This window comes from Podarcis cretensis, assembly GCF_951804945.1.
Source record: "Podarcis cretensis genome assembly, chromosome: 1".
NCBI classification, from domain to species: domain Eukaryota; kingdom Metazoa; phylum Chordata; class Lepidosauria; order Squamata; family Lacertidae; genus Podarcis; species Podarcis cretensis.
The window spans coordinates 33,042,541-33,066,229 of record NC_137170.1 but is presented as its reverse complement, the minus strand read 5'-3'; the positions used below and the strand labels follow the sequence as shown (position 1 = coordinate 33,066,229).

The following is a 23,689-nucleotide window of genomic DNA, read 5'->3' as shown; positions in this document are numbered from 1 at the left end:
TTTTGTGCTTTTCTTTGCCTATTCAAAGATGCTCATGGGTACCTTAAAGCCAAGTACCAAGCAATTACATGTCATACAAAATCCTATTACTATATATGTAAAACAATTAAACAGAAAAAAATAGAACAAAAATGAGCAGGAATGTTCTCATTGGCCACTCTGTACCAAAAGTACTGTTGCTGAAGCTTCTCATATAGCTTCCACTTTAAATATTTTTTTTTTTTTGGGGGGGGGGAGATCATGTTTCTACATTATATTTTAAAGGACATATATTTTTGTGAACATATAAAAAGGTGAAAACAATTAATCTTGTAATGCCTTTAAGGTCAAGCACATTTATTATAGAATAAGCTTTCATTTACTTCAGACAGTTCTACTTGTAAAATAGGAAAATGCATAAATCTTTTAATCAGCCTCTGGGCTCAGAATTAACATGGTTTGATATGGACCAGACAGAGCATAATAAATACAGTATTTGTGCCACTCAAAGTTCTCTGGGCAGATTAAATATTTAAAAACAATTATAGACCATTAGAACAAGAATACAGCACAGCACAAAAAATAGTAACTGAGCAGGGATTAAAAGTCCTGTGCAAAAGCACTTTTTGAAACAGCTTACGTGTACTTGCAAGCTATTTCAAAGTAGCTTTTGCAAAGGATTTAAAGGCAGCTCCTGTGTTCCCATTTGCTCAAAATGGAGTGCAGAGGCTGTCTTAAATCTTTTTGCAAGTCTCCCCACCCACTTTACATCCCCAACCCTCTGGGAATTGGAAAAGGCTTTGCAAATCTCCTGCCACTTCTTTTTTGTGCCTCTGAGATCAGTGTGCAAGGGTTTTTGAGAAGTGGGTGGCCCCACTCACGTCAATTTTGGCCTGCAAGGCAGATCTTGGTAAGAATCTGGCCCATGGAGTCAGAAAGGTCCCCCCCCCCCAACCTGTCCTCAATGAATAAAGTAACTTTACATGTTACTTTAAATTCTATGAATCTTGGCTTTAATGATTTTATTCATGTTTTTGAAAATAGAGTTAATTTTTACTAAACGTTCAGATGGAATAACAACTCATCATGCTTTTCAGTAGTTGCTACTAGACTAATATACCGCTGCTTTTGGAGCATTAGGCACTTCAGTTTACTCCCTAAGCATATTTATCTGTAAGCAAGCCCATTTATCCTCAGTGGGACTTACTTCCAAGTAAGCCAGCATAGAATCATAATGGCATCTTGGACTGTAAATCTCAGCTTGTAACAATAAGGAAGCTAGGTTGCTAGGGAAAATATAAGTTTATTAGCCTTGCATGGCCAAGGGATGGAGAAGAGGATTTAGCATAGATCCTCTGGCCATCTTTTGTTTTAAAAAATAGTGCAAATGAGTTACTGAAGGGAAATCTAAAAACTCCTTGTTGCCAATCTGTTTGTAGGAACAAAACTGGCTAAAAACATCTACTGTAGCAATTCCATTGTACAGCTTTCTGAACCTGAGAGGCATAAACATTTAAAACAGTAGTGTGGTACCTTTTAATTTAAGGTAGTGCAGAATCTGTATGGGTACCATTAGCATGAAACATCCAAACAGGATGATGCTTCCAGGATCTGTGTCAGCACAGCAGGCTGCATATGCACATACCTCCCCACTTCCACCCACCCAAGTACAGTGGTACCTGTGGTTACGTACTTAATTCGTTTCGGAGGTCTGTTCTTAACCTGAAGCACCACTTTAGCTAATGGGGCCTCCCGCTGTTGCTGCTGCGTCACCGCCGCTCGATTTCTGTTCTCATCCTGAAGCAAAGTTCTTAACCCAAGGTACTATTTCTGGGTTAGCGGAGTCTAACCTGAAACGTATGTAACCCGAGGTACCACTGTAGAGGGATGGTGCCAAATCTTTTGAGATTGCCTAAAGAAGTGCAATACATATGTTGTCTATAATCTAGTATACACCATGATTACAAATTTTTATATAAAAGCATGCTAGCTTCAGTTCTTCATGCTGAAGAAGTTGCCTAACCCTGATCTAATGATATTTGATTAAAGGAGGGGAAATGAGCTTTAGGCACCTGAAAACTTCCATTGGGTTCCTACTTTGTTTGTAGTATTCTTTGCCCCTCTTCAGCTAGTTCTTGTATAATGCCAGCTTTGGTATTCCTCTGCGACTTATGAGTCCTGTTGATTAAAAATTGTGATTTCAAAATTTCACGCTATAAAATCACTGGAAGTGGTGGTCATAGTTGCAAAGTTCACATCTGAATCTTACTCTACTTCTAAGGAGTTCCGAACATCCTATATACTTTTTTCCGTATTTCATCCTCACAACAACTGTGTGAGATACTTTAGGCAGTGTGATGAGCCTAAATCCAATCTGTGAACAGGGACTTTTATTATTATTTCAGTTTATATTCTGAGTCAAGGGTGGCTAAACACATCAATAATGAAACAGTTTATAATTCTAAAAACATTCTTTCAACCAGTGATCTCAGGGTTTCCAGGAACAGGTGTTTTTTTCCCGCAGCCATCAAAAATGTCTTGAGTAAACAGGAATGTTTTAAAAATCCTGAAAGTCAATAATGAGGGGAGACACACCACACAACAGGGGCACCAACTCCAGGGTCCTGGGGCCCGGCCTCTGCCGGCTGGTGCCTTACCTCTGGCGGCGACTGGGCCGGGGCCTGCGCCTCTGCCATAAGGCCTCTGTTGGGGCACATTGCAGCCATGGACATGCTTCTGGGATGCAGTGGGCCCGCCACCATGACTTTATGACAGTGTGGGGCCCAAGTCAGCACTGCTGCCTCACCAGGAAGGACCTATGAATGGGGAACTCCTGCTGAAGAGGCCCTGTCACATGGAATTGCGAGCTGGGGAGCCCCCAGCAGCACCATCATCAACAAGGCATCACCTGCCAAACGGGTAGTTTCCTATTTGGGAAGATTCTCTTTCAAGTAATTTGGTCCCAAGCCAGTTCATCTTGAATTGGGTCTGGTAGCTCACTGACAACTCCATGGCTTGTTAAGTGCAAGTTTCTTTCCTTCTCAGCCTAAATGTATGCCCCTATATCTAATAGGAGGATGCGGGTGGCGCTGTGGGTAAAACCTCAGCGCCTAGGACTTGCCGATCGCATGGTCGGTGGTTCGAATCCCCGCGGCGGGGTGCGCTCCCGTCGTTCGGTCCCAGTGCCTGCCAACCTAGCAGTTCGAAAGCACCTCCAGGTGCAAGTAGATAAATAGGGACTGCTTACCAGTGGGAAGGTAAACGGCATTCCGTGTGCTGCGCTGGCTCGCCAGATGCAGCTTGTCACGCTGGCCACGTGACCCGGAAGTGTCTGCGGACAGCGTTGGCTCCCGGCCTATAGAGTGAGATGAGCGCACAACCCTAGAGTCTGGCAAGACTGGCCCGAACGGGCAGGGGTACCTTTACCTTTACCTTTATATCTAATAGGTAAATGTAGAAGACTATTTTTTATGAAGCTACAGGTGATTTTCTGTTCTTTAAATACCTTTGTGATTCAGACTGCTCCTTCCCTACTAGGTTAGTGGTGTCTCCTCCTTTGCTTTTCACAAATTCTTCATTCAACCCAAACTGCTGCAAGGTGTCTCGAAAAAGCCTCTCTGCCCCCTGACGGGCACCTTGCTGTGGAATTCAGAAGACAGGCGGTTTAGTAGGCCCTCTTCCCTTCATGAATACTTACAATTATTCCAGGCGATCACTCTAAACTAGAAAATAATTGGATATTTCTCTCAATACGGAAGAAGCAGTTATATTTTAAAATGTTTGCGAATTCTTTGAAGACCATTATATTCATACATATACCTCAATTTATTTTGAAAACAATATTTTCCTATTTAGTGTACAGTAGTTTCTCTATCATTACAGCTGGTCAGCAACTAAATTTTGTTCCCTACCAAACTCTTTCCCATGAAGTTTTTTTTACCCTTCAGACTTCCAAAATGGCAAAGAGGTTACTTGAATATTGACTCCCTGCTACAGCCTGCTGGTATTTACTGTTTGATCCTCTAAACCTTGACAGTTTCCCCATACCAAAATAGTTACCTTTGTGACCTGTTCAAACATATATGGTCTGTTTTTCACTCGCAACTTCATCTCTTCTAGTTCCTTTCTATACTCTTGTGTTCTTTTTCGGTCATTTTGCCTGAAACAAAAGGTTTCCGTACTATGCATCATCTTCAGTTACTCTGTGCTGCACTTTTAATTATCAGGAAGGAGGGCACATTTAGATATAGGAATCTCTCCACAGAAATGGGCTGCATATAGATCTGCTATATGGGTGCAGAAGAACATCTGGGCACCTATGCTCCCTGGCAATTCATTTATAACATCTTTATAAAAAAAGGTAAAGGTAAAGGTACCCCTGCCCGTACGGGCCAGTCTTGACAGACTCTGGGGTTGTGCGCCCATCTCACTCAAGAGGCCAGGGGCCAGCGCTGTCCGGAGACACTTCCGGGTCACGTGGCCAGCGTGACATCGCTGCTCTGGCGAGCCAGAGCCGCACACGGAAACGCCGTTTACCTTCCCGCCGGTAAGCGGTCCCTATTTATCTACTTGCACCCGGAGGTGCTTTCGAACTGCTAGGTTGGCAGGCTGCTTAACAAAACATTTATAAGCAATTTACATAAAAATAAAAAAGCAATAACATTTCTTAAAAACAAGGTAGGACAAGGTAGGTTGGTGCACCAACCATAGTTGGTAATGGGTGCTCAGAGCCAACTGGGCCTCTAGCATCTGTGATTGATCTAGCAGTACCCTCAAATGATGCTCTACTTCCAGAACAGGTACAAATTCAAATTCCCAAAACTGAAAAACTCCCACCCACAGGATCTCATCCAGTCCATGATAGCATCCAGGAAATAATAATAATAATAATAATAATAATAATAATAATACTTTTATTTTTAAAAGCCCAGTCAGGCAGAGAAGAGAAGCACAGTAATGAGATGTTGCTTTTTTGGGAAAGCCTTTTAGATCCAAATTGGAATCCCTTTTCTATTACAATATATTATTTTTCAAATTCTGGGGCTCTGTTACCAATTATAAGGATAGTGGTGAGATAAGCATGAAGTGTAAATAAATAATATGACTGCTGTCTGTTGGCCATGAACACTTGAAGCCCAAACCCATTTCACATACCGAGCTATCAGTAATTCCAACTGAAATGATTTTGCTTCAATAGTACGCTACCAAAGCCAATTAGCATACTGACCAGTTTTGCTTCAGCTTTTCTCTGTGTGTTTCCTCCAAGCTTTTATGGGGATCCAAAGCTTTTGCTCGGCAATTCAGAGACTTATGCATAGCCTGACCTCTCTTTCTCTGCAACTCTGCCCAACGAGCTCCTTCATTTTCCTTGTATTTTTTATCCTCTTGAAGGCGTCTAAATATATATGCAGATAATGGGATATGATCTTATTTCAAAATGAAATCACTGTTTTCCAAAACAAAACTTATACAAAGCCAGTTAAAACAATATTGCCAGTTAAAACAATATCCAAGTTAAAACAATATTGTTCAAAGTATATGTGGTACTCTCTTAACTCTGAATTTTAGCAGGCTTTTGGGAATTTTGTTCTGGGGGGTATCCAAAAGCATAAGTGGCCTCCATCTGCCATGTGGGACAGGCAGGGTTATATTGCAAGGTTTTGAAGGCATTGTCTGGATCAGGATGTTCCACCTTCGCACTTATTCATAATTTAATTAAATGAGTAAGTTACTCACTTAATAGCAGACTGTCTCTTTCTCACTGCATCTGTGATATATATTGGAAGTGTGTTGGAGGAGAGGGATGAAAGGTAATTCAAAGACCGACTCCTTTGTATTGGTGCCCTGGAAGGTTGTTGAAAATCCTGAAAGAAAGAATATTTAATATTGGTGTTTTTTTTAAACACACCTTTTTGTACAGCTGCAGCTGTGCTCTCTTTGTAAGTATGTATGAATGCATGCACATATATATAGTGTTTGCTATTTGTTATTATCAACCCTCAAATGCTTGTCTCTTATGAGGTTCACATTTTTACATTTGGAAAACATTATGCTGACAGGTAAGTGGGGCGAAGAGCTGCTGATGTGGAAAGCGACGCATCCTGTACACAACAGGATGTTATCCTGCTACATACATAACCATTTACTGATTTACAAGAAAATCTCTCTTTTTACTCCATGACTGCTAAGATTACACAAGAGTCTTGGGTGAGGTACTTTGCTGAAAGCTTTTTGAAAGTCTGAATACACTGTGTCAACCTCTATCTATATGGTTGCTGACACTCTCAAAGAATTCTAATTGGTTGGTGAGACAGGACTTGCCTTTGCAGAAGTAATGCTAGATCTGCTTAAGCAAGAATACAGAAGAACAAGCTTTGCTGATCTAATCTTTAACAATACTTTCCACCAGTTTTCCTGGGAGAGATCAGATGTTAAACTAAACAGCATTTAGTTTCCAGGATTCCTTTAAAAACAATTAGGGTTACACTGGCCACTTTCCAGTCCTCGGGTATGGAGGCTGATCTGAGAGACAATTTACATATTTTTGGTCAGCAATTTTACATTTACGTGCTTTAAGAACTCTTGGGTGGATGTTGTCTGGGCTTGGTGATTTGTCAGTTTTTATTTTGACTCTCTGTTTTTCAGATTACCTTCCTTCAAAATTTAGTTCAGACACTGATTTGCTATTTAATATTAATAGTAATAAAGTTGTTATTTACTATTCAAAATGCACTTCAATAGAAGTACTACTACAGTTAAGACTTCAAGCATAAATTGGTGCCATTGAGACTCTTCTTGTTTTATTCCGTAACATTTGTTCCAAAGAAAGCCGACCTTGATCTAAAACTATCTCAACACTGGGTTAAATGGATGGTAAAGTATATTTGGTGTTTTGCACTCATGAGTGATTTGTATGTAAAGGAATACAAAGCAGTACAAAGATAAAAGCAATCCCTCTTACCATCATCCCCAGATTAGGCACTTGATGTTTGCAACAGAGATTAGATGTTCTAAGTCTGAATGGTTTATTATGAGTTGTTTCTTTGATTTCTCGTTTGCTTAAAGCTTCTCTCTGGAATGCCCAGTAAAGTCCTTCAAAGTCAGGCACAGATGTATTGATTCTTGGTTTAAAACTGAAGTTATCCTGCAGAAAGCTCAGTTTTTTCTCCCTGTTTATAGAGGTAATTTGGGATCCTTTTTTCCTCTTGCCAAGCTCAATAGGAGCCCAGGAACTTTCCAATAAATCCTTGGCTCTCATCTGAATACGGATTTTTCGTAAGAGTTCAGCTTCTGGGGAGTAAAAGCAACAGTGATGAACAGCAATGAACGGGCTGAGAGAAGGTATATTCTGGCTAATGCAACAGAAGAAAAGTGTTAATGATACTAATAACAAGAGAGGCTAATGGTTGAGCCAAGCGTTAAAGCAAAAGCAATAACTGAAAATCCAGAACAGTTGAAGCCGCATAATACATATCTTTTCCAAATAAAAAACTAGTTACGGGATATATCATGCAGCACAACTTAATAATGCTCATTCTTTTTATATTTCTATTTTCTATTTCTTTTTCTATTCTTTTTCAAAAACTTGTGTATTCTAGAAAGGAAAATGATCAACATGAAGTCTCCCAGACCTTTGGCTAATTAAACAATCCATGGCCTTTTAAACAGTGGGGGGCATAGTTTTTGTATGTTACTGGGTTTTGTGTTTTTATATTGTAAACTGCCCAGTGATCCTCAGATCAAGGAGTGTATAGAAATTTAATAAATAATAAATCAATGAGATCAGACTTCTAAATAGAATGATAAAGTGCTAAAGTTCTCTGGTCACAATCTCGTTCAATTCTCATTCGGTCCTAGCTGGACTGCTGCGAGGTAAGTAACGAGTAACTGGGAGGGAGTGCCTTAGTGCTCGAGAGGGAATGTCTGAGAGCCTTCGTTAAAACTTCTTTAACTTCATTAAGTCCCGGCACCGAGGAGGATAAGATAAGATAAAATGTTCAAACGCACAGCGAAATAATGAAAGGAAATAGAATCCAAAAGGGAGGAGAGCCGGCAACATTTAGTTAAAAGATCTCTTTGAGCTCCGATAAGAGCGTCTTACCTCGGCGCCATCTTGAAACCACCTAATAAATAATAATAAAACAATGAAATTTGCATAGCCCTGCTTCAGGAACAAGCCAAGAGGAGCAATTCATTTCTGGATACATTTTACTATTAATAAGAATTCCCCAAAGGGATAGTACAGGTTGGCATCCTTAAAGAGTAGGATACAGTTCCTAGCCATCACCATTTCTCAGGCTAATCAGTTCCAGAGGTTTATGAGGTGGGGCAGAGGCCAAGGCCCTGAGGATGCCCAATTCATCAACCATTGCAAATCTGTAGCATCAGAGAAGTTTTCTCCTAATTTTTATGTGATTGTTGATCACCTTCCCTGAGTCCTGTTTTTACTAATTCCACTGATTGGTCCTACTCACTCTGAGATAAGAAATGTGTTTTGTGATATGGCAGGATAAAAGGCCTTTTTTCTTTTATTTCTTTTGTACTGGTATGACAGACAATGAATCTACTAACTGGAATGTCTCCTATAGCAGATGAAGAAGATACCTTCATACCACCATTAGGTATTGTTGACAGTGCATTAAAAGCTGTTTTACCTTTGAGTTTATCCCCAAACATTGGTTCATAGGTGGACTTGGGGATCTTCTTCCTGACTTTTGGCACTGATTTCTCAACTGGAGTCAATACTTCTAGCATCTTCTGTCTGATGACCTCCTTTCGTTTTTCTTCTTTTTCCTGAAAACTGAAGGGTTTTTGCATTGAAAGGAGTAGTTCTCTTCTCTTTTGTGTTTCCACTTGTCTGCGAATTTCATTCTTTTCCATTATTTCTTGGTAGAGTGGCAGATAGATGTGAGCAGGCACAGGTTGTGCTCTGAACTGTTTCTGGCATTCAGCTTCTTCTAGGTTTTGTCTTTTGTACTCAGCTGATTCAATTTCAAACAATGCATGGGACTTCAATTTTCTGTGAGCTTCTCGAAGTGTCATATTGAAGGGTTGAGGGACAGTGATAGGGGAGATCCATGTAGCTGAAGCACTCTTTGATCTTGAAAAGGACTGAAGAAACGAATGATGATTTTGCTCATCTTTTGGGTTATCAGTAGTGATGTTAGTCAATGAACTGAACCTTCTTAGGTTGCCAGATCTGAGGATATGGTAAAAAATAATGTTATCAATGGCAAATAAATCAAAAGAAAGGTTATATTTGAGAACTTTGAATAAATGATAGTTTAGGAGTAATGATACACTAAGATCTGTTTCATTATTTTATTAGATCTGTTGTCCAACAGGAGCATTCAAGACTACTGTAAAAACTTTATGCCTGTGTAGGAGAATCATGGTATGGATTTCATTAGATTCTTTTGCATCTCACCTCAAAGCTTCATGGAACTTTGATGGCAAGGTCAACCTTCCATTTTCCTGGAAAAAATCTTCCAGCTCCTTGTTCTCCTCTGGTGGTTCCTGGTGGTTTTCCAACTGTACCTGGTACATCAGACCTAGTTCTAACAAACACTGTCTGTTTTTCCTTTTGAGGGCCTGAAGCGAGTCGTAAAAATCCTCTCCTGAACTTGAGGCACCTACTATTTGTTCCTCTGACTGGAGGAAATCTAGCAGCTCACCGCCATCGGGCAGAGAAATATTACTACCCAGTTGCAAGTCTGGAGACTGTGCTTTAATTGGAAACACCTAGGCAAATCAGAACAACAAAACAAAGGTTTCAAACACAGAAGAAAAAACTATTTTGAAAATGCATTTCCATTCAAAATACTGTATACCACTTTGCACTTTGTATACCTGAAGGAGCGTCTCCACCCCCATCGTTCTGCCCAGATGCTGAGGTCCAGCACTGAGGGCCTTCTGGCAGTTCCCTCATTGCGAGAAGCCAAATTACAGGGAACCAGGCAGAGGGCCTTCTTGGTAGTGGCGCCTGCCCTGTGGAACGCCCTCTCGTCAGATGTCAAAGAGATAAACAACTACCTGACATTCAGAAGACATCTGAAGGCAGCCCTGTTCAGGGAAGTTTTTAATGTGTAACATTTTAGTGTATTTTTGGTTTTGTTGGAAGCCGCCCAGAGTGGCTGGGGAAACCCAGCCAGATGGGCGGGGTACAAATAATAAATAATAATAATAATAATAATAATAACAATAATTAAACCAGCATTTCCCCCCCAACAAGCCTGTGCTCAGTTAACCTGGGAGTAAAGAAGACCCCTTGAACTTTGGGTTCACATGCAATGGGATCCCGCCGTTGCACGAGAGAGGATATTCCTTGTAAAATAATAATATGTTTTTTTTTAAAAAAAATTGTTATCTGCTATTTGTGGTGACTGTTGCTGTTACAGGTCTGGCCCGCTCCCCTCTGCCGCCGGTTTCCTCCAGGGATGCCCTCGCACTTCCATCCCCATCATACCCGACCCCCATTTCCCGCACAGGTGAAGCCGCCGAGGAGCAGCCATGGCAACAAACAACCACCGCCTGTTGCCATGGTAACAGACCGCTTACAACCGCCCCGCATACCCGTCGAATCTCTTCCTTCGGGCGCACCGCTTCGGCCCCGCCCGCGGCTCCCTGGGGTTCCGACACTGTCATCGCCCCCTCGCACCTGCTGCGCCGCCCGCAGCGCTCCGCCGCTACCAGCTCGCCGTGCCCGCTTGTAGCTTTAGCCAATAGGCACCCTCCTTTTTTGTGTCGCTCCTCGCACATTGGCCAATGACCGCGGTCTGTTTTCCGTAGCTCCCGCCCAACCCGGTAGAATTCTCGGCTCTCATTGGTCCGGTTCTGTTGGCCGCTCTCGGTTGCCAAGGTGCTGCTGAGGTTAATGCAAGGTGCGCGAGAGTGACGTGAGCGTCACTTCCCCCCACAAAATGGCGGCCGTGGTGGGTCTGTCACCGAGCCGGGGCGTTGCGCCCCTTTTCGGGAAGGGCCTCTGTCTCCGGAGCGGCCTTGCCCGTTCCCTCGTGAGACCCAGTGGCTCGACGGCGGTATACGACGTGGTGGTATCGGGTGGCGGCATGGTCGGGACCGCCATGGCTGCTGCACTGGGTAGGAGGCAGATCACCAGGCTAGAGACCCTCCTTGCACAGGTCATATTCGTAATTTTAATCCCTGCAAGTTCCTGTCCTCCGGCTCGTTGGTGGTATATAGCGAAGCACTGGCCCTCCCGACGTAATTTAGGCAATAAATGCGTTGTGGGCTACAGTGTTTACAGCTGTGCTGATGTATATACATTGTTACTGTTTTCTTCAAATACAGCATTTTAGCGGTGAATCTTCGCGATATGGACTGAAATCTCATGTCGGTCGTGTTGAGGAGTTTCATACCAATCATGTATTCCGCCAACATTCAGTGTAATGCCAGTGGCAGCACCTGAATAGACTGGAGGAACAGCTCTCTAAAGGGCTTTAACTGTAACAATATTCCAAGGTTATTGGTGCATGGAATATTCTGGCTGCGTCCAAATATTGAAGAATGCATTAACTTGTATTCTTCTGATCAGGTGGAGTTTGTTGTTAACAGTGTTAGCTTATTCAGTAAAATCAACAAGGAGTTTTGTGGCACTCTGAAAACTAACACTTTGATTGAAAGAACTAGTGTCCATTTCACCAGAGTCCATTTCAAGTGCTGCCTTGAGTTGTTTTTGTGAATATTTATTCACCTGTACACTGACATATTTCTGCATTTAATTTTATTTTGACTTCACTGCTTACAACCCCCTCCCCCCTGTGCTGCAACCATGTGTTTAGATATCAGAAACTTGGGATAACGCATCATGTATTGGATGAAATGGACTGTAGTCCGCAGTTTATTTAGGCTCTAAAGAGAAAAGCTAGAACTGTTAGCTTTCACTTTTTGGAGTTAAAGAGTGCTAAACAATTCTGCATGTTCAGGGGAAGATGTAAAATAGATCTCTTGTAAACTCCTGTTGCAGAACGTTAAATTATTGATTAATCTTGGTTAAAATGTTATTAAACATCTGGCTTTTTCTTTTAATAAGGGCATGATGTTCATCTGTCTGATAAGAAAATTCTGCTACTTGAAGCCCGTCCAAAGAAAGTGTCTAACCAGTTGCCCAAGCCTTACAGTAATAGAGTCAGTGCTATCACCCCTGGTTCAGCCACACTTCTCAGTAGTAAGTATAGCATTCGCCCATTATCTGGTTGCCAGCTATGCATGCATGGGGTTTTGATGTTGGAATATAAAATTACAGGTGTGAGTGTATAAAAGCTTGTGTGCCGCATAGGATACTGGCTTGGGATAGATGGTGAGAATAAACCCCATACATTGTAGAACTGGCTTGAGTCACCTAGAGTAGAATGCACCTATAATGGTCACTTGTTGAAATTAATTTTCAGGTTCACACGTGAGCTCTTTGTTTGGAGGTCAAAAATAGTTACCAGCCTGTCATATTTCTGGCCTCAGTAATCCTCTAGTGTTGTAGCTAGCATCTAATAAAATAGTCTGTTGATGTGAAATTCTGGAGTTTCTTACTACAGTATGTAGTGATAGCTGCTTTAAAAGGGCAGCTTAAAAGCTGGGCAACTCTAAAAGGGAATTAGACAAATTCATGGAAGTTAAGGCTATCAAGATCTGTTTGACTGGACCTAACTGTCCAGGGATCCTTTACCTTTATCTTAGTCATGTATTCCCATCAATATCAGGCTATACGAGTCTGAATACCAGTTGCTGAAAAAACATAAACAAGATACTATTCTGCACATGTCCTTGTGGCCACTTTGTGAACAAAATTCTGGACAAAATGAGCATTTGGTCTGATTCAGCAGGATTTTCTTTGTGTTATGATTTCCTAGTTAGTTGCTTATTGGGACATGTCCAGATTACGTCACTGTTTCTGTTCATAATAGCTTGGCTCTGTGCATTGGGGGTATTTTCTTAGAAATTGTCGAGTATAATTAATTGGTGCACCATTCCTTTAGTCAGCTTCTGACAAACATCTTAGAACTTTCCTCTTCATAACTGCAAATCTGCTCATCTGTGAAACGACAGGTGCTTTTTCTTATTTATCTCCCTAAAATAGTTTATACAGACAACTAAGCATTTGGAGGAATGCAGGTTACTCATTGCCACTCCAAGGTTTGCTTTCACCATCCTTGGGGACTTCACTGCTTTTATTTCTTACAACCCTCCACATCCCAACTAGACAGTTGGGCCACAGTCAAACCACAAGCAAATAAGGGAGAGTAGAAAGAAACCAGATGGAAATAGTGAGGGAATTTGAATTGGTCCTGAGGGTTCCCCATTAAAAGTTTGCAGAGTGTCAGAACAATCCTTTAACGTTCTCTTTCTTTTCTAGGTTTTGGTGCTTGGGATCATATTTGCAGTATGAGAATCAAGCCATTTCGGCGGATGCAGGTGCCTGGTACTGCAATATATATACTGTGTCTGTGGGTGGTAATGTAATTCTTAAGTCCTTGCAAGCAAGGACATTCTATTTTGTTTCTGGGGTCTTGTGCAAAGGGTTCATATATATTCTTTGCAGGGAGATGCGTAAACTAAACTAAACTCTCTACAGGAACATTAGTATTTCCTGGTGGGTTCCCCCTTTGCACAGGCCTCAAAAGTGTGAAAAGAGGATAACTCAGTCATGCACCCTCTGCTGCTGTTTCCATGTGCATGTTAAGTTGATTAAGGTTAACTAGTTACGTGTTAATTACCTGAACTTAGCCTCCAGGAAGTGTACCATAGCCTTGCCACTTGCTCAGTGTCCTCAGAAACCATTAGGTGGGAGGTGTACATATAACTGAACTCATGTTTTGGGGCATCTACTTTTGGAACTCTCTGCTTATTGACACCAGGCAGGTGCCTTTAATGTTTTTGGTGCCTGCTTAAAACATTTTTGTTTACGTGAGCCTATCTAGACATGTAGATGTTGACATCTTTTAATCTCTTTTCCTCTTAATTTTTATTATTTTTGAATGTTCTGGTTTTTAACTGTATTTGTTGATAATTTTAATGTTTCTCGTACGCTTCTAAGAGGTTTCACAAGCGGTATAAAAATATTGTTAAATAAAAATATAAGTGAAGTGCTTTGAGTTCTTAAGAATGGCATATAAATAATAAGTAGTGGACCACTTGGAGAAGAAGTTTATCATTTTTGTATTTCCTTTCTTTTTCATACTAATGTCATTGTATGTCTGGATTCTCCATTTATCAGAGGTTACCTTGCACTTTGTACATCACAATAAAGGAGAAAATGTCTGTTCTTGGGTCTTGTATCCTCTTTGCTGTTGTTAATACTGTTCCTCTTCTCTGCAGGTGTGGGATGCTTGTTCTGAGGCTATGATAATCTTTGATAAAGATAACTTGGAAGACATGGGTTATATAGTGGAGAATGATGTTATCATGTCTGCTCTAACCAAACAACTGGATGCAGTTTCAGGTAGCAGCTACTTTCTCCAATCTTGGTTTACATGAAACTCTCTGTGATTTGGGTTGAGTGGAGGCATGTGAGAATGGGATACATTTATGTCCATCATATAACTTGGGGTTATAGCAATCAATTTTAGAAGTATAGAAATTAAATAAATAATGATTATGCTTTCTTGAAATTGGGTCCTTTTCAATATGGTACAGTGTCTCTGCCCCTGGCTTAGAAATTGGGAGGTGCCTAACCAACAGCCAAAAAAGTACTTCAAGATAGGAATTCGGCAACTTAGTGAGCTGTTCTGCCTGAGTAGTTTAGGATTTTTTTGCTTCTTTGCTTCACTCATTTGGTGACATCAATATATTGTGCCCCCATCAGACCGCGTTGAAGTTCTTTACAGGAGCCGAGCAGTTGGCTACTCCTTGCCCCTTCCTTATGAAACCTCTGACTCAAGCCCTTGGATCCAAATTGATTTAGCAAATGGACACAGGCTACAGACCAAACTGTTGGTAAGTAAGCCTTCATCTTCTGTTTGGTCAGGCACTATCTCTTCCTAGGTTCTTCTGTTGGATTTGGTTGTAATCTTGTGTGGTGCTACTTAATCAGCACGAAGGGTTATAATGGTTAGTAGTAAAACATGTTCAGTGTGGTTATACTTGGATTAACATTGTGGTTCTAAACAGTCTTACTAGGAAGTAATTAAACATGATGGCATTCTGGGTATAGGGAAAAGCCATTTTTATACATAAATAAGCTATATATTGAAATGCAGAGGGAATATTTGGGTTTCTATAACTAGTTACTGGCTGATTATTCATAATGAGACTTGAAGGAATTAATTTTTATTAAAACTGTTAATGGGTTCTTTTAATCTCTCTTGTCCACAGATTGGTGCAGATGGGCAGAACTCTATAGTCCGGAAGGCAGCTGGTATTCAAAATATTCAGTATCAATATGGACAGTCAGCTGTAGTTGCTACCCTTCACTTATCTGAGGTCAGATCCTAGAAAATTGGTCATTTGGGCTGTATCTTCTGAACTGTCAAAACAGGTGATGGAAACTTGATAATATGAATCTGTCTTCTGGTTTTCATGTGCCACAGGCAACAGATAACAACGTAGCATGGCAGAGATTCCTTCCATCAGGACCAATTGCTCTCCTCCCGGTAAATAACTTAGTAACACTTGACTTGCCTGTTTTTTATATTTGTCTTTTGCCTTTCTTTGTTTAAGCGCTAGTTTGATATTAAAAAAATCAGTTACTGTATGTTGTTTTATCTTCATTAATCCTCCTCTTAAAGTTATGAACTCCTTGCACTTGTTTAGGGTGGGGGAAGTTATTTTTTAGAGATGTAATGGTTGGATATTTTGTGTTTTTAATTCCTGATGCTGGGTCAGCTCTCTGACACTGTCAGCTCTTTGGTTTGGTCCACGTCACATGAGCATGCATCCCAACTTCAGAGAATGGATGAGGAAAGTTTTGTGGATTCTATCAATTCTGCTTTTGTGAGTACCTTCCTCTTTTTATTTATGTTCTCCTAGCAAGAGGCATGAGAATCAAGAAGTTAGGATGGTATTCAAAAAAAAAAGTTTGGGTGGTATTCAATTAAGTTTTGCTTAGAGTAGACCAATGGAAATCGACTTAATTTAGTTATGTTCATTAATTTTAGTGGGTGTGTTCTGAGTATTTGAATGTCACCCTTTATTTCTAATAAGTTGTGTGTTTATGGTAATTCCTGTGTAGAGGGAATATATTTCTAGCATCAGTTGGAGATGGAACAGATCTTTCTTTCTTTCTTTCTCTCTTTCTGTGAGCAAGTAGTTGATTTTTTCCCCTTAAGAACCAGACCTTGTGAAAACAATATTTATTTTGTGTAACGGTTCAGCTCACATCTTTTGGCACACTGCCAAATTTAGTCATTTATACAGTGTGAGGGGACATTGAAAATAGTAACTAAATTAATTCTCCTTTAAATATATCCCATACAAAAGTTCATGTTTTTGGCTACTGAAATTGAAAGTGAAGTGCTGAACTGGTTTTTGAAACTCTGTCACAGTCTTCAGTAATACAGATGTCAATCTTTATATTGCACCATATGTGGTGATTGTTTACATATTTTATACTTTAGCTCTGAAATATTGTGCATTGGTAATCTTGTACTGTATTACATTGGCAATATAGAAGCTACCATAGCAGAGTGGTAATATGAGAAGCTATGGCCTACACGAGGGTATCCTTTGCTGGAATACCTTCTCATGCCACCATCTCCCTCTTTGTAGGTTAGATAGATAGTGGAATGCTCCTCCCATCTGAAATGCAAATTCTGTGTTGTCTTGCTTTTATTTCGCGCACGAAACCCGTGGAGTTGATTTGCAAAAACCGTGGCCCTGGTGGTTGTGGACCCCACCATAGGTTTCTTGCGAGTCCTGTATGCAAGATATTTTGCGGGCAGATGATTAGGAGAGAAACTGTTTTATTCTAAGATAATGATTTCTTAAAACTTAGTAGAGCTTTAGTTCTGACTCTCATACTCTTGTAATCTATTGGTAATATTAGGGTGTTGTATAAATAAATCTATCGTTATTCAGTGGAGCAACGCAAATCACTCTGACTTCATTGATACTGCTGGATCCATGTTCCGATCTGCTGTCTCTCTCTTGATGCCATCGGGGACTGCAGCCCGTCAGCTGCCCCCAAGCGTTGCAAAAGTGGATCCAAAGAGCCGAGCTGTGTTCCCTCTTGGACTGGGGCATGCAACAGAATATGTCCAACACCGTGTGGCCCTTATTGGGTAATTGCACATTGAGGAACTTTAAATGCTGCGATAAGGGTAGATTTGGTCTGGGAAGAGGAGTTCTTAACTGATGGGAGTATGCTGTTTTTAGTGCCAGAGGTTGAGAATCTTGAGAGTATAACATTAATTTTGGAGGGATTGGTGGATTGTGTCTGGAGAAAACACAAGTCTAGCTAGTTTAACCCTTGTCCCTAGACACTAGAATGTTAACAGGGATGAATACAAATTGAGGGAGAAGTCAGCAGGTATCAAGTGGGGTGTTCATTTAAGGTTCTAGTGAGGGACAAAAAAGAGCTTTTGAGTCCCATATAGTGAAACTCAGGCAATACTAATTGGCAGGGTTCTTGTGGAGTACCAGACTTTGTAACTGGCATAAGCTGACATTATCCTTTCCTTTTAGGGATGCAGCTCACAGAGTACATCCTCTTGCAGGTCAGGGTGTAAATATGGGCTTTGGTGACATAGCCTGCTTGAGGCAACTTCTCAGCGCTGCAGCATTTAATGGGAAGGACCTGGGTAAGAATTTAAAACTGTGAAGGAATTGATAGCACAGGCGACTTTTAGCTTAAGCGGGGGTTACGTTCCAGGGATAGTCAAAACACACTGGGTGCAGTGGTGGGTGGGATTGCCAAAGTTTATTTTCCCGGATGCCCGCTCCCCCTTTTAATTTTTTTGCCATGCAGGTAAAGCTGAAGGCACACAGGTTAAATGTGCCTAAGTTGCGAGTTACCTGTAATACGAAATGTCACTTCTAGGGTCTCTGCCATTCAACTTCTTGATGTACGATGTGTTTAAAGTTCTGGCTACTAGCTTTAGGAATAACACTACCCATTTTGGGGTATTTGTGGCAGGAACATTTTGTGCCCCACATTTTGTTCTCCTATAGACTAGGAGAAGCATTTCTCTGAAAATAAGAAACTGATGCCACCAGATTGGAGTTAATAAGGAAAGGACAAAGCTGCAACATGCCACCTATTCTCATTTACAAAAAGTTGTTTTAGAAAATGCTAATTCAAGATGTGCTAGTAGAAATCCAGGGTGTTAACACGCTCTTATGTATTATTTGGGTCATGAATATATTACTGTTTTCCTGCTGTGATTTACATGGAATTCCAGAATGCCTGACTATAGAGGCAACATAATTCACCATCTGGGATGCAATAGTACCACTGTTGTGCTGCTGCCCATTCAACATATGACACAATATGACAAAAAAAATCCTTGCCCAGGATGAACTTCTTAACATACTATGAGTCAGCCCTGATAACTTTGTAGATGGAATCTAGCTCATAGGTACCTGTGGTGCAGCTGAATCACCAGGTAATTTACTCTGGAATAATCTTTCTGTTCTAGGCTCTTTAAAGCATCTACTACAGTATGAAAGAGAGCGGCAAAAGCACAACCTATCTCTCTTGGCTACGACAGACTTATTAAAGAGGCTGTACTCTACAAATATAGCTCCTTTTGTACTGCTAAGGACATGGGGATTGCAAGCAACTAATGCTGTTCCTCCAATTAAAGTAAGCTTTTTTTTTTTGAAGTTGCTTATTAAATTAAGAAATTTGCTTAATCCCAAATAAGAGTGTTGCAACAGGGTGTAGCTTCCCTAAGTATGTGTCTCCTTCCTATGGCAAGGTTGCGTAGTCACCAGCATTTAGACTAGGGCACTAAATCTAGAGCCTAAATATTTGATTATTATTTATATCTTGCCTTTCTCCATTTGGTAGACCCAAGGTGGGTACCAATTCAGAGGAATTTCTGGAATTAAACAATTTGTTCTTCTTATGGTTCAAGAGGGAGGAATGGTTCCTTCTTTATAGGAACTATCCAATTCCCCAGCTCTCACCTTGAGTTCCACCAGGTATTTGTAGAGACGAATGTATGAACACGCTGTAATTGCCAAGTGCAATGGGATGTGTCCAAAATGGCACGGACCTATGGGAAACATTTACGGTACAGTGATATTTGAATTAAAACCAAACCAATAGCCTGTAGTTTGCACTTCGGTAATTAGGTTTGGCCCAATTTATTCTTTCCTATGCCAGGTGGTAAGGTAACACACAAATGCAGGAAATGGGATCATCTTATTTCCTACTAGGACAGCTTAGAAAAGGTATCATAATTGCTGTCTTTGGTCCAACCATGCTAGTTCCCCCATTAAGTGTGCTTGGTGAACAGTACTAGCGTGTCTCGAGCAACACAAACGCCACAAGCTGACACTATCCACGCAGACCCACAGTGCAGCATCTGTGGCAGTCTTTCATATCCTGAAGGGAGGTGTGAACTGGTTAAGTAAGAAGCATTGCCATTTGGTGCTTATAAGAGATTACCCTAAAGGTTTCTGGTGTAGCCTTTCATTTTCAGCTGGGAAGGTATCTGCAGAGCTGAGTAGATATTTATAGGATTGCACTGTTCGTTTATTATGTACCGTATTTTTCGCCCTATAGGACGCACTTTTCCCCCTCCAAAAATGAAGGGGAAATCTGGGTGCATCCTATGGGGCGAATGCAGGTTCGCACCGACCCCTCTCGCTCTCCAGGCTTCAGGAAGACATCAGCAGCCTAGGCAGCCCTGCGGGAGTTCCCGCAGGGCTGTCTAGACTGCGGATAGCAGCCTGCCGCCCGGCGCGAAGGGCGCCCTGAAGCAGAGCACCCCTCGCGCCGGGCAGACATCCGCAGTGTGGGTAGCCCTGCAGGAGTTCCCCGCAGGGCTCCCCTTGCTGCGGATAGCAGCCTGCCGCCCTGCGGGCAGGGCGCGCTGAAGCAGAGCGCCCCGCACGCCGGGCAGACATCGGCCAGCCCCACAAGCTCGGGAGACAGCAGGGAGGCGCAGCGCCGCCATCCCGCTGTTCCTTGACCTGGTTCAGTTTCCCCGACCGGGTTTTGGGGGGGAAATAAAGGGGGGGATTTCCCCCCCAAAAAACTAGGTGCGTCCTATCGGACGAAAAATACGGTACTTAAGAAGTGTAAAGCAAACAAAAGCTAGCTTGTGCATGTCATAGTTGATGACATTGGAGTAGAGCTGTCTTATATCTTAGTAATCTTGCTTTAGATCCCCTCTGTGCCCTGTCCGGCAGCAAAGGGTTGCAGAGCTTCATCAGAAATAGAAATAACGTTCTTTCTTCTTTCTTTAGGAGCAGATCATGGCTTTTGCTAGCAAGTGACATCCTTGTGACTCTAGGATGATGGTTCCTGCGTGGTTGCTGTATACTCACCAATTACAAAGACTGTGTTTGAAATGGTATTAAAACAAAACGGGGAGCACAGTATTGCCTTATGTTTGCCGATTGTGGCTGGAGTTCTTTTTTCCTCCAAGAGAACCAGCAGATTGTTTTCTTCTAGAATGTCAGGGTCTATCTCTAATCTGACACAGTACTGGATCTGGAACTCTAAATATTGGCCTTGAAAACAGTATTGTTGGAATGAATTTACTTGTATCCAGTTTGACGATCGCATGCAAGATTTTTTTTTTACTGCTTCGGACAAAAGATTCTGAGCTGCAAGCTTAGTCGGCATCTCTTTCAGCCTTCTTGGCTGCGAAACAGAGGAGCAGAATGTTGCTCCCTCTTCAAGACTGCAATGATTCTCTTCTACCTCCAAGGACTGCAAGATTGAGACTCAAGTTACAGGATGGAGTCTGAGAACATTTTGTTAAAAATATTGTTTAATTACTAAAATAGACATTCAAAGAGCCCTGTCATAGTCATGTGCCAAACAACCAGGCCAGACATTATCAGTTTAATGGCATTACAGCACCAAGTAATGTGAACACAACTAATAAGCAAGGATATTTACACTATCGTCTGACAATTAACTACTTTCAGAACTTGTCTGAAAAGATAATCTAAGGCTTATCAGCACTCAACCTGCACTTGCAATGCTACATCTGTGGAAATTTATTTAAGAGGGGCTCAGTCTGCTTAACAGTTTAGCTTAACTTTTTAAAATAGGTTTAAGCTAAACCAAAATAAGTGTCCTTTCAACCTACAAGATTATGTAAACCTTAATCTGCTTTCACTTCTGACTTCTTAAAAACTCTTAATTTAGTACACTGTTAAATATGTGCTTCTTTCCTCCTCCGCCAATTACATAGCTGCTTTTCAACAAGGCCACCGTACAGATCATTATACTGCGAATAATCTCATTGCACTAGGAAAGGTGTGGGCATTTGTGGAAGCGAGAGAGAATTCTGTACCACCACCACTGGGATCATAAGAGGAAGAAACTACTTGTCTGTCTTGCGCCCTACCCGACAAACTCAACTGGTGCCCAGTTTTGGTTGACTATAGAAATGGTCTCTTAATTAGCAGCAGAAGTTACTCATCAATCAAAACATGTAGTACCTGAAGAAATAAAGACCCTGAATTTTTCAAACATAGGTTAACTTTGGTAGAGGAAGAGCAATGCAAAGAAAAAAGAATCTTGTGCCTGAGTTTACAAATGAGGTTTCAGAGGAAAAGTTTATAATGAGTTTTAACAAACTATGTTGCTCTGGTCCAGTACCAAACATTTTGCTTCCAGTTTGCCATCTTCTTTACTACTTGCCTCATGGGACAAGAAAGCAAGGTGCAGAGAAGCTGGGCTTTGATTTAGGGTTATAGGGATAAGTTGAGAAGATTTAATGAGTTCAGACACTTAAAGAGAGGGTAGTGCAGAATAGTTCCTGCCAAACTAAGGCTTCCATCATAATTTTCTAATGTATACTGAAATAGGTAGAAATAAAGGCTTATACAGGGCAATAGGATACACAGTCAAGAGGATATGCACTTACTTGTGAGTAAGTCCCAATGAGCTAATAGGAATTACTTCAGAGCAAACATGCCTAAGATGCACTGTAAGTGTCCCAACTTTGTATTCTGCAGATAATGCCATAATACCTTTTCATATCCAGTAAGAGGGCAGTGGGCCAAAAGTGTTGTCAAATGAGATATTGGGTTGGCATGTTAACCTAATTTGGTCAAGGTTTCTTTAGCAAGCGTTTACACTGTACTGGTATATCTGGACAACACAGAGATGAAACACTTTGTGCAGTGGCTACCATGTTAAGTCTCATATTTATGCAGTCTGAAATGTCCTGCTCAAACACAATGTTTAAGGTATGACAGCATGTAGTGCATCAGCTTCAGTGGTAGTCCCATGCTGGGGTCCAGTTAACCATACCATTTTCCAAGGAAGTTTATTTCGGAGGCCTTCATTTGCAACTGGAAGGAGGCACCAGGATGCCTTGCATTAAGTTTCTTTAAGGCTAGACTGAGAAGCAAATTATTTATGTCAGTTCATCCCCAGCACTCCTCGTGGTCCTCTAAAGTAGCCAGAAAATGCTTATATACAAGCCTTTGCTTGCTCTCAGCTTTAGAGATGTAAAGAGGAGAGAAGTTTTTGGGATGTTCCTAAAGTCTTTACTGCTATGTTTAGCCAGCTACTTATATGTGAGGGTTGACAAACAAGTTTTTCCACTGACTGTCACAACTAAAGCTCCACCAGTTTCAGCAGCCCTCTTCAGGAGTCAACTAATCTTAAAAATCTTAACTTGTTAAATGTCAAAGGGTTGGTAAATGGCACACTCCGGCTTTGTTTAAAAACAACTCATTACGTAAGCATCTATTTGAGATTTGAATCTTAAGTTTCATGCACAAGAAGGCCTGCAAAATATTATTATGGAGGAAGGTCAATATTGGGATGCATTGGTACCAAATGTGTACAAATGCCTTGGCTAAAGATGTGCTTCACCTCTGCACAAGATCAGCTCCAAAGCTATAAACCCAGAATTCAGGCCCTTTGGCATCAGTTAAGCAATTGTACAACGAAGCACATCTTACTACCCTAGAAGGACCCATCTTATTACAGCTTGGAACCACTCAGTCTTAAAGGTAACCAGTTCTACTTTGGTCTGTGTTTGGCTGTATGCTCATCAGAATTGCCTTTTCTTGTCTCAAGAAATATAATATTCTATAGATGATATTTTCTCAATGGGAGAGTCCAAGAGATTGCAGGAGGTGAAAGGTAGCACCTAGAGCCCAGCTTGTCTCTATGTTGTTCACTTTCTTTGCCAGCTGTAAAAGAAGAAAAGTAAGAGATCAATTACCCTTGTTGCAATAAGGACATTTTAGGCAGAGTACATTTTTAGTGTCTAGGCTGAGTATATTTTCCAGCATAACTCCAGATGGATATGATAGAAAGTACAGTTGCAGTAAAAATAACTGCAAGTCAGATCTCAAACAAGGATATCTGACTACTGGACACTAAGTAGCATTCAAGTCAATTTAAACTGGGAGTTAACTACTGCAACTACTTATTAATGAATAGTGACTTCCTACTGTTATGAGTTTAAATAATAAAAGTCTTCGTTAAAATCCCATACTGTTAAGTTTGAGGTGCATTTGACTAGAAGAAAAAAACAGGAGCTGCAAAGACTTTTAACAGGCGCTGTGGGTTAAACCACAGAGCCTAGGACTTGCCGATCAGAAGGTCGGCGGTTCG

At 41.2% G+C, this 23,689-nt stretch overlaps 3 protein-coding genes across 8 annotated transcripts in view; 1 reads left to right on the top strand and 2 right to left on the bottom strand.

Moving 5' to 3' along the window:
• Nucleotides 1-315: 315 nt before the first annotated feature.
• FAM161B (FAM161 centrosomal protein B) lies at nucleotides 316-10,864 on the bottom strand. 2 transcript variants are annotated; one of them, XM_079972111.1, is made up of 9 exons: nucleotides 10,552-10,864; nucleotides 9,407-9,720; nucleotides 8,634-9,178; nucleotides 6,941-7,269; nucleotides 5,716-5,843; nucleotides 5,207-5,374; nucleotides 4,039-4,138; nucleotides 3,485-3,618; nucleotides 316-2,157 (listed from the first exon to the last, which is right to left on the bottom strand). In XM_079972111.1, the coding sequence occupies exons 1-9, from the start codon at nucleotides 10,735-10,737 to the stop codon at nucleotides 2,073-2,075; spliced, it is 1,989 nt and encodes a 662-aa protein (XP_079828237.1). In that variant the 5' UTR covers nucleotides 10,738-10,864; the 3' UTR covers nucleotides 316-2,072. The 2 variants fall into 2 exon arrangements, with proteins under 2 accessions (XP_079828237.1, XP_079828238.1); XM_079972112.1 differs by having other exon boundaries at nucleotides 10,637-10,719.
• Nucleotides 10,865-10,868: 4 nt separating this feature from the next.
• COQ6 (coenzyme Q6, monooxygenase) lies at nucleotides 10,869-21,255 on the top strand. 3 transcript variants are annotated; one of them, XM_079972411.1, is made up of 12 exons: nucleotides 10,869-11,076; nucleotides 12,029-12,163; nucleotides 13,346-13,404; nucleotides 14,308-14,431; nucleotides 14,795-14,925; nucleotides 15,304-15,411; nucleotides 15,519-15,581; nucleotides 15,814-15,921; nucleotides 17,005-17,207; nucleotides 17,611-17,726; nucleotides 18,564-18,730; nucleotides 20,344-21,255. In XM_079972411.1, exons 1-12 carry the CDS (start codon nucleotides 10,899-10,901, stop codon nucleotides 20,371-20,373), a joined length of 1,422 nt encoding a protein of 473 aa, XP_079828537.1. In that variant the 5' UTR covers nucleotides 10,869-10,898; the 3' UTR covers nucleotides 20,374-21,255. The 3 variants fall into 3 exon arrangements, with proteins under 3 accessions (XP_079828537.1, XP_079828539.1, XP_079828538.1); XM_079972413.1 differs by lacking the exon at nucleotides 10,869-11,076 and adding an exon at nucleotides 11,095-11,117 and having other exon boundaries at nucleotides 13,346-13,411; XM_079972412.1 differs by lacking the exon at nucleotides 10,869-11,076 and adding an exon at nucleotides 11,096-11,117.
• Nucleotides 20,856-23,689, bottom strand: part of ENTPD5 (ectonucleoside triphosphate diphosphohydrolase 5 (inactive)) — a 28,905-nt gene continuing 26,071 nt past the window's right edge. For all 3 annotated transcript variants that reach the window (XM_079972610.1, XM_079972611.1, XM_079972612.1), the window contains exon 14: nucleotides 20,856-23,262. In XM_079972610.1, coding sequence (XP_079828736.1) covers nucleotides 23,176-23,262 — 87 coding nt within the window. In that variant the 3' untranslated portion in view covers nucleotides 20,856-23,175. The remainder of the gene's footprint in view (nucleotides 23,263-23,689) is intronic.

Coding starts and splice junctions, on each gene's coding strand:
- FAM161B (XM_079972111.1), bottom strand. CDS start 10,737: ATGTGCGAGGAGCGACACAAAAAAGGAGGGTGCCTATTGGCTAAAGCT. Junction 5,375..5,715: donor AAGAGACAGTCTGCTATTAA/GTGAGTAACTTA, acceptor ATATATATTTAG/ACGCCTTCAAGAGGATAAAA. Junction 2,158..3,484: donor GAGCAGTCTGAATCACAAAG/GTATTTAAAGAA, acceptor TTTAATCAACAG/GACTCATAAGTCGCAGAGGA.
- COQ6 (XM_079972411.1), top strand. CDS start 10,899: ATGGCGGCCGTGGTGGGTCTGTCACCGAGCCGGGGCGTTGCGCCCCTT. Junction 13,405..14,307: donor AGCCATTTCGGCGGATGCAG/GTGCCTGGTACT, acceptor TCTTCTCTGCAG/GTGTGGGATGCTTGTTCTGA. Junction 15,412..15,518: donor CTACCCTTCACTTATCTGAG/GTCAGATCCTAG, acceptor CATGTGCCACAG/GCAACAGATAACAACGTAGC.